The sequence below is a fragment of the Sturnira hondurensis genome, unplaced genomic scaffold (assembly GCF_014824575.4).
Source record: "Sturnira hondurensis isolate 20B ecotype Veracruz unplaced genomic scaffold, ASM1482457v3 Scaffold0010128, whole genome shotgun sequence".
Taxonomy (NCBI): Eukaryota; Metazoa; Chordata; class Mammalia; order Chiroptera; family Phyllostomidae; genus Sturnira; species Sturnira hondurensis.
The window spans coordinates 8,292,822-8,313,683 of NW_028082759.1; the positions used below are offsets into that span (position 1 = coordinate 8,292,822).

The 20,862-nt window shown below is 37.1% G+C and overlaps 1 protein-coding gene across 3 annotated transcripts in view; it reads left to right on the plus strand.

The window, feature by feature from the left end:
* The window catches only part of TLL1 (tolloid like 1), a 160,947-nt gene that overhangs the window by 112,419 nt on the left and 27,666 nt on the right, over positions 1–20,862 (plus strand). For all 3 annotated transcript variants that reach the window (XM_037058344.1, XM_037058345.1, XM_037058347.1), the window contains 6 exons: positions 1,144–1,260; positions 2,424–2,569; positions 7,486–7,681; positions 9,953–10,078; positions 12,238–12,398; positions 15,173–15,353. In XM_037058344.1, the coding sequence (XP_036914239.1) occupies positions 1,144–1,260; positions 2,424–2,569; positions 7,486–7,681; positions 9,953–10,078; positions 12,238–12,398; positions 15,173–15,353 (927 nt within the window). The remainder of the gene's footprint in view (positions 1–1,143; positions 1,261–2,423; positions 2,570–7,485; positions 7,682–9,952; positions 10,079–12,237; positions 12,399–15,172; positions 15,354–20,862) is intronic.

Consider the following 20,862-nt stretch of genomic DNA (forward strand, 5'->3'; position numbering starts at 1 on the left):
CGTCACGTGGGAGCTTTCATGTGGAGAGCTCTCCCCACCGTGCCCTCCAAAACCAAGTGTAGTCATCAGCCCGGCAGCATCAGAATCACTCAGAGGGTTGTTAAAAATGTGGAAGTTCATGTTCAGCCCATCCCTTCTGAATTAGAGACTGCATTTTAAGACTCCCTGGCATTCATAGGCACGTTAGTGTCTAAGAAACATTGTTTCCTTTTACATGCCCATAATGTACTTTGCCAGTTAGAAAGACAGTTCCTCACATCATAGTTGCTGCTGTGGATTTATTTTACACTGACTGCCATTTATAATGTGCTAAAACTGTATGACATCATGGCCTGGGGCACGGAAAAATGGATGACAGTGTATTATTGTTTGCAGAATACTTGCATGTGCATTGTCATATTTAACCCCTTTGTCATCATATGGAAGCTCAGAGCACAGTGGCAGACATACAGGAAGAATTAATTATTGGTGGGGTGTTGAGGGAAGAAAGATGTGATGGGAATTATTATATTCATTAGGTATTATACTTGCCTACGGATATACACTTAGAAAAAAGTCAGAGCTTCCGTTACATTTTTCTGGTGCTGTTTGCCATTCCGCCCACTGCACTACACATAAGCGCGGTGCAGGTGACGCGGCGGCACCTGTGCAGCCACGGAAGGGCCTCCCAGCAACGTGGGGGTTCCCCGATGAGTCACGCCGGGCCTGGCCGGACAAAGCAGTCCACTTGCAGTTGAGACGTTCTTCGACCAAGTTACTCCCCTACTAATGACCAGACTGACAACTTGCACTGGTTTCTTGTACCTTTTTCTGTTCTTTATAGAATAATATTCCCCGCCCAATGTATCACATGACTATTTACAAGTATGTCTTTTAAACTAGCCATTTCCTCATCTTACAGATAAGGTACTGACATCAGTTGGTTCATCTGAGCATATGTTCTAATAATTTATAAATAGATACAGAGACGGTTTTATTTCTCCACCTTTATTAAGTAAATATGAAGGCACAGTTATGACTCTAGTTACTAAGGATAGAGACTGGAACCAGATCAGGTTTTATGTATACTTTATAGCTAATGTGGAAAGTGGTGAGCATATAGAGTCATACTTAGGAGTCGTTCTTCACTCTTGTATTTTTTAGGCAGATTCTGTGGGGACAAACTGCCTGAAGTCCTCACCTCCACAGACAGCAGAATGTGGATCGAGTTCCGGAGCAGCAGCAACTGGGTGGGAAAAGGCTTCGCGGCGCTCTATGAAGGCAAGTAGCACTGACCTTTACAGGTTACGTCCTCCAAGAGCCCTTAACAGAAATATCCTTTCTTTCAAAAACATGAGAGAATAAAAACAAATCAGTGGAAATTCCCTAGAGTGATATTGTAACTGTACTTTCATTATGAAGTTTTCAAAGCTTGCATTGTAATATTCACAAGGATGGTTTTCCATAAAACTACACGGTAAATACAAAGTGCAGGAACAACCTGTTTTCTAGTACCAGTGATGCACCACCACATCCAAGTTCTCCGGGGGAGGGCACGAGCGTTCTTGAACTGCAGATGTTTTTACGTGCTGGTATCCGAATATTCTGAAGAAACGATCATTTTCTTTCATACTGGGTCTGTGTCCCTTCCGTGCCTGTATTGCTGAAATGCTCTGTTTTAGGAAACTGCACAGAAAGTAATTGTGCACATTCTGGAGCACGCATTGTCCGACGGAGAGGGTCAGCATTCAAGGACGAGTTTAGTAGGCGCCTTGTTCTCTCCTTCTCTAAGACAATGCGTCAGCATTGTACTCCCTGGCTTGCTCCCTTCTCGCTGGGTTGTGGGTGGAGGAGACCCTTCTTGCCCCTGCCTCTGCTAGGACAGGAGTTTAGGGAATTTAGAAGACGGAAGATCCCTGCCTCCCTCAAACTTTGAAGTAAATGGAGGCATTTTGTTTCAAAGATTAACTGCAGGGCAGTGAAAAGGGTTGTTTGGATGGAGCCGCAGATGGTGAGCACATGGCGCCAGCCCACGCCGGAGGAGCGCCTCCCCTGATCAGCCGCTCCACCTGAGGTCGCAACGCCCGAAAGAAGCTGCTCAGAGAGTCACAGAGCGAACTCACACTAAATGTACAAAATCTCTAAAGGCTTTTCAGTGTTGAAATAAGCGTTTTTTTCTTGCAGTAAAGGTGTGAATTAATGGTGATTAAAAAAATCATATATTCCTGTGTTATATTTCTAATACAGCTAATTGGCTAGGTTTTTTGTCTTTTCTTTTTTTAGCAGCATCTAAATATTTACAACAGTACAACCAGCCAACTTTGATTGTTATAACCTGGTCTTTATGGACTCAGCTCCAGGCACTGAGCTAAAATGTTATCTTAGAAGAAAATGAAAATGAAGTGGCTTGCCGAGGTTTATTTATTTATTTTTGCCGTCCTCAGCCATCTGTGGAGGTGAGATACGTAAAAACGAGGGGCAGATTCAGTCTCCTAATTATCCTGACGACTACAGACCCATGAAAGAATGTGTGTGGAAAATAACAGTGACAGAAGCCTACTACGTGGGGTTGACCTTTCAGGCCTTTGAGGTAAAGTCTTTCAGGCAACACTCGGGGGGCGTGGGCTCCATAAATGACAGTGGCATTTAAAGGGATCCTCATTAAAGTAGCAAATAGCCAGAGAATCAGCTTTTCAATCAGCCAAGAGGCAAAGGATTGCCTATAAAATGTAACATCAAGAGCCAAAGCAGTTTTTCCGCCCCATCTTTTCTCTTCTCGCAGACATTTTCTAGAAGATTAAAGTGAGTTTACATTATCTGTGCTATTTGAATTAGAATGTTTGAAGTACTGACAATAGTTTCTTTTGACAAATGCACTGGCTTGTTTCACAAGGCTGTTTGAAGGCTCCATTAAATAATAGAACTTTTATTTCTCTTTGAAACTAAGAGGTTAAAAGGTAGGTCATCTTTTTTGTTGTTGTTGGGGGAAAATCTATTTTTTGCCATTATACAGAAAATTGTTTATATCAGAAACGGGGATTTAAGTGTTCTTAGGAGCTTTTGACTTCATGAAGAATATTTTTGGAGGAGGAGGTCGGCACTAGCATCATGTTATTACATGAGAACAAAATACACTGAGGGCCCGCCAGCATTCTGGAGCACGGTCTGGGCCCCAAATGCCCCAGATGGCTGGGGAGTCATTTTCGTGGGGTCAGAAGAACTGCGTTAGGGATTACAAGCCAGGAGATGGGGAAGTGATCAGGAACTCCAGTGTGTTTCAACTTTAAAAAATCGGTCTAGAAATTGAGAGCCCAAGTGCAGTGGGAAGGAATGGTGAGACAGAGGTGATGAATCCTGGCACGGGTTGCGAGATGCCACAACTGGAGATTATGACTTTCTTGCTCGGAAGGAAGATTCACTGTCCAAGCAAAGAGACGGAGGAAGAGAACCCCACCCACCTCCCATGTGTGCTGAGCGCAGTGCCTGTGGCGCTGTCTTGTCCTCATGGCAGGAGCCCCAGGGGAATCGGGCAGCACTCAGTCGTAAACCCAGAGAATATTGCACCCCACTGCAAACTATGTCATATAATTTTTGAGCCTCATCTGTACCTCTTTGCATGTGCCATTTAATTTCCAAGACATATTTTTTTAATCATGGAAAAATGATGTTTTCTGCTGTAATCATGTTTATGCCGTTGGCAATTTTGCGTTGTTGGAAAACTTGGTTCTGAGATTATTTGACTCACATTTGCATTTTGGTATTTTAATGGATCAATAAGATTGCAAACATTATTCAAATTAGACCACTTTATCATTAACAGTAAACTAAAGTTGGGTAGGATTCACGTGCTATATAGAAAATAAAAGAACTGATTCATTAAAAAATTATCTACCTAATAACCTCAATACTTGTATGTTGTAATATTGCAAAAATTAGGCAATGAACTGTCTTTCAGTATATAACTCAATGTTTTATGGAATTTTATTACAGAAGTGAGGTCAGAAAATGCATATATTCCATGCATCTAAAAACTAGGATAGCATGAAGGACAAATAGGAAAGATTTACATCTCAGGCACTTAGGATCATGCCAAACACAAAGTAGTTACAATAAATACTTGTTGACTGAGTGAATGAATAAATTATTACTAAGCTTTAGGATTAGGGAAAAGTCGTGTCATAGTTTGGCTCACAGTACATTTTGTTTATTATCTATAGTTTCCCTGTTCTCTCTCAAATTTGATTTATTTCCTTACATTTTTCCCCCTCCTTCATTTATATATTGGATATATTTGAGTGTCTACTAGGACTCATCTTTAAATGACTAGGTCCAAACCTTCTGTTGTCTTACTCACTAACCCACACTTCTTTGGTTTTCCTTATTTTGGTACTTACTATTTCAGCATGTTACTATTTACTCAAAGAATATCCTTAATTCTACTTTTCTCTTCAACCCTGAGGCCAACCCATCAGTACATCTATTTATTTTTTCTTTCAACTATGTGCCATACATGACCATGCTATACCCACCTGCCTTTCTGGCCGCCACTCTGTTTCCACCACTGCCCCTTCTCTAGAAACTTGGCTATGGCCGCACATCTCTGCCCTGATGTCCACATGGCCAGAATGATACTTACCTCATGTAAGTTAGATCATAACGCTCTTCTGCTTAAATGTTTTCAGGGATTTTTCAGTTGTATTTACAGTAAAACACAGGTTTAATTATCACGGACAAAGGCAAGCCGTAGTTTGGTACCAAGCTCCTTTTCCCTCTTTTTGTGGCATGAGTCTCTGGGCCTTCCTTCTCTTCCTCGAAAACACCAAGTTTATTCCCCCATCACAGCCTTCTACTTCCAGATTTTTGAGTTTTTCCTCCTCTCTTCCTTGATTCAGATTTCTGCTTAATCATCTCCTCCTTAAAAAATCCTTTTCTGGGTTTTTTTCCTGGTTTAAATAACTCAAAAATATTTTCTTACTTACAGTTGTCTATAAACCATTATTCTGTTTTGCTTTGGTTCATTTTCACTTAAATATTTTGGAATTTGCTATGAATTTATTTACATGGTCTTTGTCTCTCACTCTATATGATCGTCAGAGGATAGGAATCTTTCCTATCTTATTGATCACTGTATCTCCTGTGCGACTAGATGCATGATAAATATTTGACGATGGGAGGGATGAATGGATGGATGAATTATATGTGAGTGTGTGAGCACATGATGCTCAATGGCTGGGAATTAATATATCCTTTATCAGGGGTTCGTAAGCTTCCATACGAAAGGAAACAGCCTGGGTAGGTGAAAAGCTTTACCTTATGGTGGGCCTAGCACGCAGTGTGCCAGAATTTAACTAGAGGTCTAGGGTTCAGAGACATTCAGAAGTGACAAAGAATTTAGAAATGTCCTAATATACCATCTAAATCTTTTTAGATTAGGGAACTGAACTTAGGCCATTAACCTACTCTCACACAATGAGCACTAAACCAGCATTAAAACCCAGGTACAGTGGATTTTCATTACTCCCAGAGTCTGTATTTACAAATCTGCCCACTCTGCCAAATTTGTTTGTAACCCTCAAATCAGTACTCACGGTGCTTTCTGGGCCACTCATGGACATGCACAGAGCAGCAACATATCTGAGTAATCTGACCTGCACATTCCCAGCTTTGATGTGCCCTATGGAGAAAATACCTATTTTGGATAAGCATCGTTCAGGCATGAGTTGTAGTGCTTTTGGCTATGAGTTCAGTGTTAACCAATTGGTGATATGTATTAAGGTGTCTTTAAACAGAAACACTTAAAAGAAGATTGTATGTTGATTGCTTGACAAAAATTTCGTGATCAGAATTTTGCAAATATACCTGACCCAGTATTTTTGCAGGAGCAATGTATCCATTAATTCATTGTTTTCAGTGACTTTATAGAACTTAACTACCATAAATACTGAGAATTGACTGTACCTTATATATTTTAAATTGTTCTAGTGGTTATCAGGTGGTTTTTCTCATGTAGTCAGTTGTCTGTTTATAACAATTTATTTTTGCTTACATAATATATTTTCAATATACAGCTTATACATTTAATGTTGAAAATGTATCATTTTTCAAAAGTCCTCATCAATCGTCAGTGCTTTGTGGTTTTGTTGGTTATTATCCATTTACATCAGTCTGCCATTTTTCAAAGAGTCTTTCTATTTTTGTACTTTTTTAATTGTCTATATTACCCTCTCCCCTTTCAGATAAAAGATCCCTTAAGATAAAATTTGTCCATCGTTCTGCTGAAATCTATAAAGAATTTAGTAGCTGTCTATTATTTACACCTTTTTGTGAATTTATGTCATGACTTTAGCTCTCCTAATGATATTTAGATTTTAATGTAAGTACAGAAAAGAAATCTGAACAAGTGCTTTTGTTAGTGAATCTCCAGCATCTCTGAGCAGACGAGGACACTATTTGAGGATCATAGAATCTCGAAACTCCTGTGGGCACACCCTGTAGGAAGCTTTTCTTTCTATCGTAGTTACTGGTGCTTCTCCTCTTCTCCAGTCAGACTGGTTCTGGCCTGACTTTGTGCATGCCTGCAGATAATGTCTAAAATCGCTGTGGACAGCTTGTCTGCGACCTGACAGCAGTGATTTGTAAAGAAGTGTCTGTAGCACTATTTTACTTGAGTGCTTCAGTATGTTGAAATACAGAAGAGAAAATGTTTGGAATACTGGAATTGCTTATAGTACCAACTTTCAAGAAATGTTAATAAAGCAGGAAAGAAGTGAAATAAACTCAGGGCTTACTTATGTTTACATTGAAATCTCCACCTACGTTACTTTAAGTGAGGTTAAGTTTGAGGTACTTGTCCGTGTTCCTACATACTATTTTGGTTATGGTTCCCTTATGATGTTTAATAGTCGTACCCCTCACTACTGCAGGCTGCAAAGTCCTAAACCATTTACAAAAGTGTTTATCTTTGTACTTTGTGGATTACCTCACTAAAAGTAATCTTTTCATTCTTTTAAGTATTTTAGATTAGTTTAAATTAGGTAAACTAGTCTTTGTTATTGAGCTACAAAGCCTAGACAGGGAGATCTTAATTATTTAACATTTTTATGCTTGTGACATGCTGTTTTGGGGTGTTTGGCTGAGAATATATATTGGTTAATAACTGTCAAGGAGAATGAAGTACTTCTTCAGAATTACAATTTAGGATATAATTCTACCCCGAAAGATTACCACGTGTATTTTAATTTTGTTTTAAAAGGCAGTTAACTATTGTGGATCTGGGTGCATGTAGGTGTTTTGTACTGTAGACTTGTGTTTTTATCTGTCTGTGTCTACCAGAATATGGGCATTATTCATGGGTGGTGTAGCTATTACCATGCATACTTGCCAGAAACATTCTCATTTGATATAGGTAATGTGTCATGTGACCATACCCATGTCCATAATAATCTTTTTATAGAAGTTGTTTTATCTATTAATAAGATAGATATTCACACATTTTCACTCTTTAAGATCGAAAGACATGACAACTGTGCCTATGACTACCTGGAAGTTCGGGATGGGACCAGTGAAAACAGCCCTTTGATAGGGCGCTTCTGCGGTTATGATAAACCCGAAGACATCAGGTCCACCTCCAATACTTTGTGGATGAAGTTTGTTTCTGATGGAACTGTGAACAAGGCAGGCTTTGCTGCCAATTTTTTTAAAGGTAATATGAAATCATTTGAAATGTGAGATTTTCCTTGTCGGGGGTAAATGTGATATTTAGTTTTGAGGTAGAGGCCAACTGGAGCAAGGTTTTATTGAAAGTTGAAATCCGCCCTGTTCATAAGGGGATTTCGGTGGGTTTAGATGGGAAAGGTTATTGGTAAAATACTGGAATTTTGGACTTTGTAGCACAGGATCAGAGTTCCATTAGGATATTCTACCGTTTTTTTAATGAAATGAGCAAAGAAAAATCCTGAAGGGGATATCTAGACTGGGAGAAAAAAATGGCAATGCAGTCAACAAAGGATTCGCAGCCAGAAAGAGGTTTACTGACTTGTAGTTCATCTAGTTGCTTTTAGGTGACGGCACTTTGAAATCACCCATTACAGAATGGCTTTCTCTGCATTGAAAACAATTCATGGCATCCTTATTGGAATACCTAAAAAGTCTTTTTTTTTAATTTGTTTTTAAGATTTTATTTTATGTTATTTTTAGACAGAGGGGAAGGGAGGGAGAAAGAGAGGGAGAGAAACATCAATGTGTGGTTGCCTCTCGCATGCCCCCTACTGGGGACCTAGCCGACAACCCAGGCATGTGTCCTGACTGGGAATCAAACTGGTGACCCTTTGGTTTCCAGGCTGGCACTCAGTCCACTGAGCCACACCAGCCAGGGCACTTTTACTTGACAAAGAATTACTACTGATCTAACACTTAAAATTTATTTTTGACAGAGTTATTACTTATAAGCCTTAATTTTATTGTATAACAATTTCAGTTTATTTTCATGTTCCACATTTAGTGCATGTTTTAAAGTAAAAAGAAAACTATTTTAGTAAACATAGTAACATCAAATATGCAATTAGAGAATTTATAGATGCTTATGTTAGATTTGTCATTGTAGAATAAATTCTTCTATGGGAAGACAAAAAATTTTTCTTTGCTGAGTGTTATGGGATAAGTGGTGGATTCAGTTGTGTATGTCAAAATTTGCTATGAGAAATAACATATTTTTGGACCATAAGACACACCTAATTTTAGGAAAATAGAAAAAATTTTTTGAAGCAAAAGATATGGTAAAATATTTAATAACATAAACAACACAATATTTCACCAATGTAAATGTAAAGCTGCATTTGAACTATAAGACACACCCCACATTTTCCTCCCAAATTTGGGGGGAGGGAAAGAGGAGGAAGAAAATACAAGTGTGCCTTTTTAAAAATATATATTTTATTGATTATGCTGTTGTTCCATTTCCCTCCAAGTATGTCTTATAGTCTGAAAAATACAGTATCTATCATTTTCATTATTTAAAAAACAACAGTATAATGGATTTTTCCTAAGAGTTACTTAGATATTCAGCATATGAATTGAAAGGCAGAGAACCTTGGCAATTTTACTATCTGCTATATTCAAAGTATTAATTAAAATGTACATTTACATGTTTTAAGTCTCTATGTGTTATATTCTATGATATTCTATCAGGATTCTCTCATGTGATATTTATATATTTGATTATCAAAAATGCTTAGTGTTTTGCTGATATATAATTTTTTCAAAGACTATTATTTGCTAATTTGCTAACTCACATTAGGTTATATCTGAAGAGTAAAATTATAGATTAACTTGTCATATATATTTTTAAATAGTATATATATTTCATATATTTCATATACATTTTATATAATTAAAATAGCATATTCACTTACAGAATATGGAATTGTTATATTTTTAGATTAATATGTCTTTAATAAAGCACTGAGTGCTTTAAATTTAAAGAGTTCCAGTAAGTTTCTGAGTTTTTTCTTTTTAATTTATATTCATTGTAATCTATTTCTTTAGAAGCATTTTCCAGGCTATCTAGCAAATTATACTATGAAATCGATAGGTGAAGCTGTGTTTTTTCAGTAAGGTTTTCTCTTTCATTCTAGAAAATCTCTCGGCTTTAATAATCCCCTTTGATCTTAAATTTGGAAGCTGCACATAATGTGTGTGAGACACGGTGGTCTTCAGTCGGCCCTGTTCTGGGTTTCTCAGACTTCTCCTGGTTCTTACACGTTCTTGGGTTGCAGCGCCATAAAGTCTTTTTTTGTTTTGTTTTTTTGCTTTTTTTTTGTATGAAGGGCTTGCAGATTGTTCTTGCTTCTTTCTTGAGGCAATTGTCTCAGTTTCATTCCGAGCTATTAAGCCTATATTTTCAAAATAATCTTAACATTTTAGGAAGCAAAAACAAAACACCGCAGTCACCCTCTAACTCTTGCGGTCTTTATAGAGGAAGACGAGTGTGCCAAACCCGACCGCGGAGGCTGTGAGCAGCGATGTCTGAACACGCTGGGCAGTTACCAGTGTGCATGCGAGCCTGGCTATGAGCTGGGGCCGGACAAAAGGGGCTGTGAAGGTAGGACTGACTCTGCCCTTGGCGCTCCCTGCCCGAACCCCGCCGCGTGATGCCTTTCGTTCCCTATAATCTTATTCTCTTGCTCTTTCTGCCTCCCTTTTCCTTTCCTTTCCTTTCCTTTATAGTAACTTCTTTCCTCAACTGGTGAGACTCAGCTTATAGTTACCATTAATGTGACCTTGCCTGGGTTCTCATTATAAAATCAATCATTTCCTCCTTGGGTTACCCACCGGGCCAATTATTTATCCATTAATTAATCTATCTATCTGATCTATATATGTTTCTATTTTTCTCTCTCTCTCTCTGGGCCTAGATTTTTATCCATCTATCTATGCACCCATCATTTACTTTTTCCTTACGTAATTTATGGGTGCATCTTTCTTATGAAACCACAGAACCCTGATTCTGAATCATCTTTGTATTTCTGGTACCTAGCACAGTCAGATGTAAAGCAGGAACTAAATAACATTATATTAAGAAAAGATTCATGATCAAAGAAATTTTGTCATGTTTTCTACATTTCCTTTGTTAGTCTAAGGTGAGATTTCTTATAGTGTTTTGTTATCCTGTGCTGTGATCTCTTCCTTCAGAATTTTTTTGAAGATCTTACTTATTTTTAGAGAAAAGGGAAGAGAGGGAGGGAAACATGGATGGGCTGCTTCTTGCAGGCTCCCAGCTGGGGCCCTGGCCCACAACCCAGGCATGTGCCCTGACCGGAAATCAAACCAGTGACCTTTCCATGCGGGTGGGTGCTCAGTCCAGTGAGCCACTCCAGCCCCCATTCCTCCTTCAGAATTTAAAACCGACTCTTTCCTGTTTCTCCTCTACTCGAATAACAGAGAAGTCCATCAACTGATCTACCTTTCTCCATTCTAGTCCTCGTTTATTCCCCTCTGAAATTTCTGCCAAAATCATTCTCAGTGAACCTGTAGCACTTTAGCATCATTTATATCGATGTATTTATTGAAGTTACTTGTGGTGTTTCCCACAACAGTGGGAGCTCCCCACGCATGAGCACCTTGTTCTTTAGTGTGTCTAACAGAGGACATAGTAAGTGGCAAAGGTGGCAGAATTATTTGCTTAATGAATACAGGCCACACCCCAGTTGACCTATTTATAAAAATCAGGGACTCCCTCTTTCTTCCTAAAAGTTTAAACTTAAGAGATACATATCTATAATTAAAGATTAGAGATATAAAGATAAATATAATATAAGTTATAAAGATAAATATAATATAAATTATAGATATAATCTTTTACGAGATTATAATTAAAGATTATAGATGTACACACAGGGCGGGGGGAAAGTAGGTTTACAGTTGTTTGTATGGAAAATTATCCAATATGTACTAAACAATGCAAGAATAAATGTTTCATGTATTCATAAGTGTAAACTTGCTGTTGTCCTACCTGTACATGTGTGTGTGTACCCACAAAGACAATTAGAGAACAGGTTCTTTGAATAACTCTTGATTCCCTAGCAATTAATGGTAAACCATGTACAATATACTTATCATCAGCTCGCTGTTAGATGCCCTGATTTTGCTAAACTTCCTTTCAGTGAGGAAGAGAGGTAACATAAATAGTCACTTTTTAAAACAGAGCATCCAAAAGGGAAAGAATACTGAGTGTTAAGTAGAGTTTTGGGAATTACAGCTATGTTCCATTTATTATAGTTTATCTTGCCTGCTGGTCAGACAGCTCTTTCCAAGAATTGCTTGTGCTGGGAAAAAAGAGTTTAAAGAAATAAACAATTGATTTTGATCTTACTTCATCAGGTGGCATTGAACTTTATATGTATCTTTTCACTGATTCTCACAATAACCGTATGTTGTAGATATTATTAAGCTCACTTAGGAGACAAGGGTGCTGACACCCAGTTTTCCTTACATTGGTCACCCAGCTTTAAAATCTAAAGTGTTATAGTGCAGCCATACTTCGCGTGGCTCCACAGCTGCAAAATATCAGTGAATAAGCGGGAATAGATGATCTAGGAAGTTGTACCAGGGTCTTAAGGGACAGAGACTTCGGCTCTCTAGATTTTGAAAAATCTGGAAGGCAGTTGAAATTTAATGTTCAGATGCTCGGTTATTGTAGGAAGGCGCAAAGGTGGGGATAGCTTTGTCAAGGGAAGACTTTTTCTTGTTCTTTCCCTCTAGCGGCTTGTGGCGGACTCCTTACCAAACTTAATGGCACCATAACCACCCCAGGCTGGCCTAAGGAGTACCCTCCGAACAAAAACTGCATGTGGCAAGTGATTGCACCGACCCAGTACAGGATCTCTGTGAAGTTCGAGTTCTTTGAATTGGAGGGCAATGAAGTAGGTGGACAATAAATATGATTTTTTTCTGTCATGTTTTTGGAATTCCTGAAGGCAAATGGTGAACTAAAAATGTAAAGAAAGACTGTGTTTCAGATACAGTAATATAGGTGCTGTAGTCGTTCTACGGTCCACTGCTCATTTCTGCAACTGTTTACAATTCCTGTTGGCATTGGATAATATTTTAGACTGTTTCTGGGAAACTGAAAATTACTCTGAGGGAGTTTTTACTTAGTGTATTAATAGACAGCATTTTTTGATTTATTAAAGAACTAAAAGAAATTAGGGTCAGCTTATGTCACATAGGTTTTTCTTGAAAAAAATAAATCAAAATCTACTGGTTGAGTCATAACAAAAATATTCTTCTGGGAGAACCTAGTATATTTGACTTGTGGAAATGGTTACATTTTTATTACATAAGTAATGTGTTATTATTAATGTGCTCATGGTTCACAACTAAGGACAGATTAATACTTTCTCCCCAATAAAGTGCTTTTAGTCGATACTACCTTTGATTTACAAAATTGGTATTTTTAACCTCAATAAAAGATGCATTTACTTGATACTTGATACTGTCTTTCTTTTGCAAAAGTTCTCTGTAGTAAAGGTACGGTTTTGTGTTAGGTGACCACATTTAAACAAGTGAAATAATTTATTTGAAAGGCAGTCCTGTGTGTCTTTAAATCGCTTACTAATGGCTTTGTAAAACGAAGTTGTTGACTTTTGTGTTTCCTTAGAGGAAATTAAAGTCTGAAATGTGATGAACTTATGTATTTCAGAGAATTGTGGAATCGTAGGGCTCTGTGGATATCTGAGATCTTCTTTACATCATGGCTAAGTTTCATGATGGGAAAGACGACAATTTATATTTATAACATACTTCATACACATGGAACATCATTTTTCTTTAGTGTTATCTCAAATTTGGAGATACTTTGAAATGGAGAAAATAATTTTTATAGTATTTTTTGGAAAAGCTTCCATGTGAGTAACACTTTTTTGAAAATGGGAGTCTCCCTACCAGTTCTGTGGTTGGCTATGAGCTCTGTGTCGAATGACTTCTGTTCTCTCGGTTTTCCCTAAAGCTGTTAGTGGTTCCAGGTATGACATTTTGATTCATGAATGGGTTCATGTTCCTAAGAAGGCTAGAAGTTTATATTCAGGAGGGAAAAGGGCAGAGGGCTGTAAATTAATGGAGCATTGTGTTCCAAACGCATTCTTCTCACAGCAGTGGTCTTCAGTCACTGGGGGACCCTTTACAAACTCTGTAACATGTCCCAGAATTCTTCAACTTACAATGATGTTCCTTGTGTGGAAGGCTGTTACAAAATTCTGTGCATTTGTGTAGTTTGACATCTTAACTATTTAAAATGAAGACACGAGCAAACACTTGACCTATAGCATAGTGAGTTAAATTAAAACTTAGTTATTGTGTTCATTAAATTGATATCCAAAAGCAAAGTCACTGTCAAACAACTTTGTCCTTGGTGACATTCTCCTATGTCAGAGCCCTTCTCTAAACAAAAGTTGCAGCTGCAACAAAGTAGACAGAAAGCTTATTTCGTTTTTCCTACCAGCATTTTGCTAATTCACCGCCTAATGAATATCACACAAAGTAGTAATTTGATTTGACATATTGCAAAGTACAGATCATGCCCCAGGGTTCAATCATGTGCATTGTTAAACCTGCCAATGTCTCATTTGTGTAATAAGGTCATTCACACAAGATGTGTTCTTTAGGATGTGCCCTGTCACAACTTTAAAATTCTTGTATCGAAACATCTGTTAGTAGTGCCCATGAAATTGCTGAAGGATACCTGGCACTCATGTAGCTTCTAACATTTTGGCGGTGTTTATATATTACATATAAATGTGATTTCATTTTAGTATAAGTTTCTGCCCCCATTCCACTGTTCAGAATTTTTTCACTGCAGCAGTACCACAGAGTAACTTCACAGAACCTAGGAAGTCAAAGAAATGAAGAAATATTGGTTTGTTTGTAAGTTTGAAAGGCAAGGGATCCTTTTTATTACATACCTAGTATCTGTCCCACTTTGAAAGTTCCTAAGGATGCTGTTTTGATTTGAATAAAGTTTCTGGGAGGCAGCTCTGGACGAAGCCAAACTCTACATCACCATGCTGCCACCTCTGATATGTGTAATTTGGGACAAGTTATATAAAATTTCTGAACCTTAGTTTTCTCATTTTACAATAGAAAGGATCATTTCTATTGCTAGTGGTTGTGTCATGGACTAAATGTACCAAATGCAATGTAAGTGTTGTTAGTATGAAAGAAGACAGTACATGACAAGTTCTTTCAGTTTCTAGCGAAAATTTAAACATTTAAAAGGAGATGTCAGATGCATGCTCTAAATATATATTAACAAGCACACACTTGTATATAAATCTCTTGGAAGGAGATGTTCAGAGAATTCTTAAATCTGTTTTTCAAGGCTTTCCCTCTCATATTTGGACCGTTTTCTTGATTTTTTTCCTTCGCCTATTAAGTCCAGTTTGATGGGGATATAAAGCATAGCCTAGAGAATATAGTCAAGGATTCTATAATAACTATGTATGGTGCCCAGTGGGTAGTGTAGATAGCAGGGGGATCTCTTTGTAAACTGTATGATTGTCTAATCACCATTCTGCACACCTGAAACTAATATCAAATAATATTGAATGTCAACTGTATTTGAAAAGTAAAATTTAGGAAATAAACGTCAGTTCTCTGATACCTTCAAATCTGGTGACTACAGTAGCCATTTTCCCCCTAGGTTTGCAAATACGATTATGTGGAGATTTGGAGTGGCCTCTCCTCCGAGTCGAAGTTGCACGGCAGGTTTTGTGGTGCCGAAGTGCCCGAGGTGATCACATCCCAGTTCAACAATATGAGAATCGAGTTCAAGTCTGACAACACTGTATCCAAAAAGGGCTTCAGGGCACATTTTTTCTCAGGTATGAGTATTCACAAGCTGCATGTGTATATTACAAATTTTAGAGGAGGATTGGCTTAAATCATATGTTATCTGTTCTTCATAGTTTTCTATAAATGTGACTTGAAGGTACGCAGAATGCATGAACATTTAGCCAAGGTTGAACAATTTACTTAAAATAGAATGTTCGCAATAAGGGCCCTGTTGAAATGTAGCTGTTAAGTACTTATATCTTGTATAAACTAATCAAATATTATAAAGGCTAGTACAAGTAACACAAAACTATTATAACAATATTCTCATATAGTGACTTTACTCTTTACGAGCAGATAGGGTAATGATACCAAACTTCCACTAACTAGCAGATTTTTTTCAAAATTATTTTTGTTTTCAGAATATGTGGTCCCATTTTTTACTCTCACTATTTAGCAACATATTTCTCTTATTAATATATGTTTATTCTTATTAGCTGATATTAAAATGACACTTTGCCTCATCACCATAGAAGTGATTACAGAGAGAGCTAAAACTACGGAAATTACTGATTTACCAAAAACAGTATTATTAGCAGATATATTTAGCATTTGACGTTCTGTGTTTGAAATTTAATGTTTAGATTAATGAATTCACAGTAAAATTTCTCTCTCTTAAAAACCTGAAATTTGATGAAAGGCCCCCAGTTTTAAGAAAATATATAGAAACACCAGTAAAATTTCTTTATTTTCCCAATTTCAGACCTTATAAAAATATTATTGTGAAACATTATAAATAGATACAATTGTAATAAACCTTAGTATAGCAATCTATTCTGCCTTTCAGACTGGCAAGCAATTTAAAGCAACTGAATTCCAATTATGGTTTAATATTAGGTCATTTGGGTTGAGTTAATTCAAAGTCCACTTATTCCAGTCTCCATGTGTTTAAAATTAATGAGATGTACAACACCCAGGGTTTGTTGGGGGTTCTCAGTGTAATTGAAGTTAATGGTTTACGAACTCTATTGAGGACCAAGTCATACAGAAAAGTGTGTTCGAAATACAGTGGATCTCAGCCTCTTTGTTGTCATTCCCTTCCTCTTCCCAGATTTCATTGCCTCGAAAAATTCTTCTCAGGCATTCATCTAAGATTTATGTTATTCAAAGTAGACTTTTAATATTCAATTTCAATGAAAGAAAGACTTCCTTAGTCTTCACTATTTTAAAAATATTATGTATGATACTACTTTTCGATTTCCAACCATTAGACGTAAGGCTTCTTATCTTAGAGCCACCTGAATATTTATTTTAAAAATTGAAATTATAAAGTAAATACATCTTATCATAATATTAATAATATTCAGGATCTGCCCTGGCTGGTGTAGCTCTGTGGATTGAGCGTGGGCCTTTGAACCAAAGGGTCATGGTTCGATTCCCAGTCAGGGCACATGCCTGGGTTGCAGGCCAGTTCCCAGCAGGGGATGCATGAGAGGCAACCACACTGATGTTTCTCTCCCTCTCTCCTTCTCTTCCTCTCTAAAGATAAATAAATAAAATCTTTAAAAAATTAAATAAGATAATATTCAGGATCCTTGTCACTTTAAGTTAGGTATACATTTTATTTAATAATACTTGTTAAAAAGTTACATGCTAGGTGATATCAGTGACAAAGTATGATTGAACTTAAAGTTACCAGAATATTTAAAATTCAATCTCTGATATATTTGGTCAGACAGAACTTTCCAAATTCTAAAGACAGATGATTTGTTTGTATCTTTGGAACAATGCTATTGAAATGTAAGGGATGCTGCTTGAATTCTTATGACATAGATATATATGCAGGCACGTACAGGAGATGCAGTTCTGCGCACCTGACAGGACATGGTCTATTCCTGTCTCTGTGCAGCTGTGTAATTGTGAAATTATCTCAGCAGCTTGGCCGTGCTAAAGCTCATAATAGTTAATTTGCTATAAACCATCTTTACTGATGCAGATCATTCTAGAAAATTGTCTCTGTTTTTAGTGTTTACCAGTGCTGTGTTTAAAAATTATAAATCAACTAGGAGACAATACTTCATTATCTTTGATAGCATCTAGCCTAAGTGTTTTGATTATATGTAGGTAGTTAAGTGTGCTGAACAGTGAAGTTCAAAGCGAAATTAAACCCGAAATGTTCCAATAGCTGCCAGTTGGAGAACTCACTATGCAGACACACATTATCTCTTTAAGAATCACAATAAGGCTGTAACATACTCATCGTTATATTCATTTGGCAGATGAAGCAGCTGAGGAGTTAAGTAAACTGCTTCGTGTCACCAAGCATTTAAACACCTGTTTGTCTTGGTTTGGCTTAACTCTGGGAGCTGATCATGCCTTTGTGAATGGCATTAGTTACATTTACTCTGAATGTATTTGTTATCTGAAAAACAGCAGCTATACTTTTCACCTCTTGATTAGATTTTTATTTTGTAAAGTCCGAGATAATTATCATTAAGGATAAACGTTCAGTTTCTTTTTTTATGCATTGAAAAACTCTTGGCAGTTTGTCAGATGTATGTGTAAAATAACAGTGGCTCTGGATGAGTAATTCGATCTATTTCACACTTAAGTCCCTGGAGGATACGTTTGCTCAGGAAAAAGAAAGATAAAAACTTTATGTTTGTAATAAAGACGTGGCATGGTACAATCAAGAAGTAGCAACCAATAAGGACTTATGTTACCTACGGTCCTAATTATGGTCATCTCACAAAATCATAGTTTACAGAACATCACCTATTTAAATAGATAGGTGCTACTCACATTGAAAAGATTATCTGAGATCTAATAATGCTTTAAGTATGCTGATATATAGCCATGTGTCGCTTTAATGATTTGATGACAATTTAATGATTCCATCATGTAAATAGTTATCTATGATAAAGTGTGCATGGGGATCGAGGTAGAAAGCTGCACTGTGCACACAGCAAAGCATGTGGGCGGCAGCAGACCTGCAAGCTGCTCCCCAAAAGTACCGAGAACATATGTGTTAAGGCAGAGGGTTGGTGCATTCTAGTTCTCCAAATTTCTCTCAGTTTTCATCTGATTTAAATATAAAAATAACTTTAGAAGAAAAACACTTATCATACTTCTACCTATCTGTTACCCCAAATATTTCTAGACTTGCAAACATTACGTAATACATTTTGGTCATTGAAAATTAACATTATGCTAAGTGAAATAAGCCAGACAAAGATAAATACCATATGATTTCACTCATATGTGGAATCTAATGAACAAACTGAACTAACAAGGAACATGGGGACAGACTCATAAATGGAGAGCAGATGACAGCTAGTGATGGGGGAGTGGACGGACTGTGCAAAAAGGGAAAATGGACAGGGACAGCAGGGGGTGATTACTGGCGGGATGGGGTGTACAGGGACTAAATAGCAATGGCAAAAAATACTTTAAAGATGACATTTTTTAAAGTTAAGAAAAATTTTATTTATTAGTTAAGAACTAGTAACACAAGTTAAATATGTGTTTTTCATTGAGTTAAATTTTATAATTTTAAATTTTAGAGTTAATTTGTAATATTATCTTATTATATACAATTGAATAAATGTCACTCTACCATATCTGTTAATCAGGAGATATTTTTTTAATTTTTTTAAAATTTAATTCTTATTCAAGTACAGTTTTCTGTTTTATATTCCCTGCCCTGCCCCCCACAGTGCTCCCCACCTCCCTCCCATTTCCTCCCCCGACCTTAGTTATTGTCCATGTGTCCTTTATACTTATTCATGTGAGTCCCTCCCCTTTTCCCCTATGATTCTCTCCCCTCTCCTCTCTGGACCCTGTTATCCTGCTCCATATTTGAGTGTCATTGGTCATATTTTGCTTGCTTGTTTGTTTTGTTGTTTAGATTCCTGGTAAAGGTGAGATCATATGGTATTTGTCTTTCACTGCCTGGCTTATTTTGCTCAACATAATGTTCTCTAGTTCCATCCATGATGTTGCAAAAGGTAGGAGCTCCTTTCTTTCTGCAGCATAGAATTCCATTGTATAAATGTACCATAGCTTTTTTAAAAATTTTTATTTATTTTATCTTTAGAGGGGAAGGGAAGGAGAGAAGGAGAGAAATATCAGTGTATGGTTGCCTCTCATGAGTCCCCTGCTGGGAACTGGCCTGCAACCCAGGCATGTGCCCTGACTGGGAATCGAACCATGATCATGTGGATCATAGGCCCGCGCTCAATCCACTGAGCTACACCAGCCAGGGCTGTACCATAGCTTTTTGATCCAGTCATTTACTGATGGGCATCTAGGTTGCCTCCAACTCTTGGCTATCGTGAATTGTGCTGTTCTGAACATCAGGGTGCATAGGTTCTTTTGGATTGGTGTTTCAGGGTTCTTAGGATATAGTGGAATTGCTGGGTCAAAAGGCACGTTCATTTTTAGTTTTCTCAGAAAGTTCCATACTGTTTTCCATAGTGGTTGTACCAGTCTGCAGTCCTACCAACAGTGAACTAGGGTCCCCTTTTCCCCACAACCTCTCCAGCACTTGTTGTTTGTTTCTTTGTTTATCATAGCCATTCTGACTGGTGTTAAGTGGTATCTCATTGTGGTTTTGATTTGCATCTCTCTGTTAGCAAGCGATATTGATCATCTTTTCATGTGTCTGTGGATCCTCTGCATGTCCTCCTTGGAGAAATGTCTGTTCAAGTCCTTTGCCCATTTTTCAATTGGGTTGTTCATCTTTGAGTGGAGTCGAGTGAGTTCTTTGTATATTTTGGAAATTAAACCTTTGTCTGAAGTATCATTGGCAAATATGTTTTCCCAAACAGTTGCTTCTCTTTTAGTCTTGATACTGTTTTCCTTAGCCATGCAGAAGCTTTTAATTTTGATGAGATCCCATTTGTTTATTCTTTCCTTTATGTCCCTTGCTCTAGGGGATGTATCAGTAAAAATCTTGCTGCGTGGAATATCTGAGATTTTCCTGCCAATGTTTAATGGTTTCACAGCTTATATTTAAGTCTTTTATCCACCTTGAATTAATTTTGGTGTATGGTGTAAGTTCGTGCTCGAGTTTCATTTTTTTGCATGTAGCTGTCCAGTTCTCCCAACACCATTTGTTGAAGAGGCTATCTTTACTCCATTTTATGTTATTGCCCCCTTTGTCGAATATTAATTGACTGTAGAGAGTTGGGTTTATTTCTGGGTCAGGAGATATTTTATAAAGACTTTAGTCTTAAATGGTTCTGTTTGTAACTATCATTCTAAAAATTTCAGAAGTGATTATGTGTTTATGAAAAGCTAATGAGTAATAGAACGTGTTCAACTATTTTTCACATTCTTTTTCTAAGAACAGTTATAAAAGAATTCAATAAAAACAATATTTGACATCAGGTGATTCCATATTATGTGGAGAGGAAAGCTATTTTAGAAGTAAATTCTATCTTTCTGCTAACTGATGCATCAAGGAAAAATGAAATATATTTAGGTTTTTAGTGTATAGTATATAATGAAAATGTTTATAATCATATAGAGATTTTAGTTACTTTTTCACATGGCCTT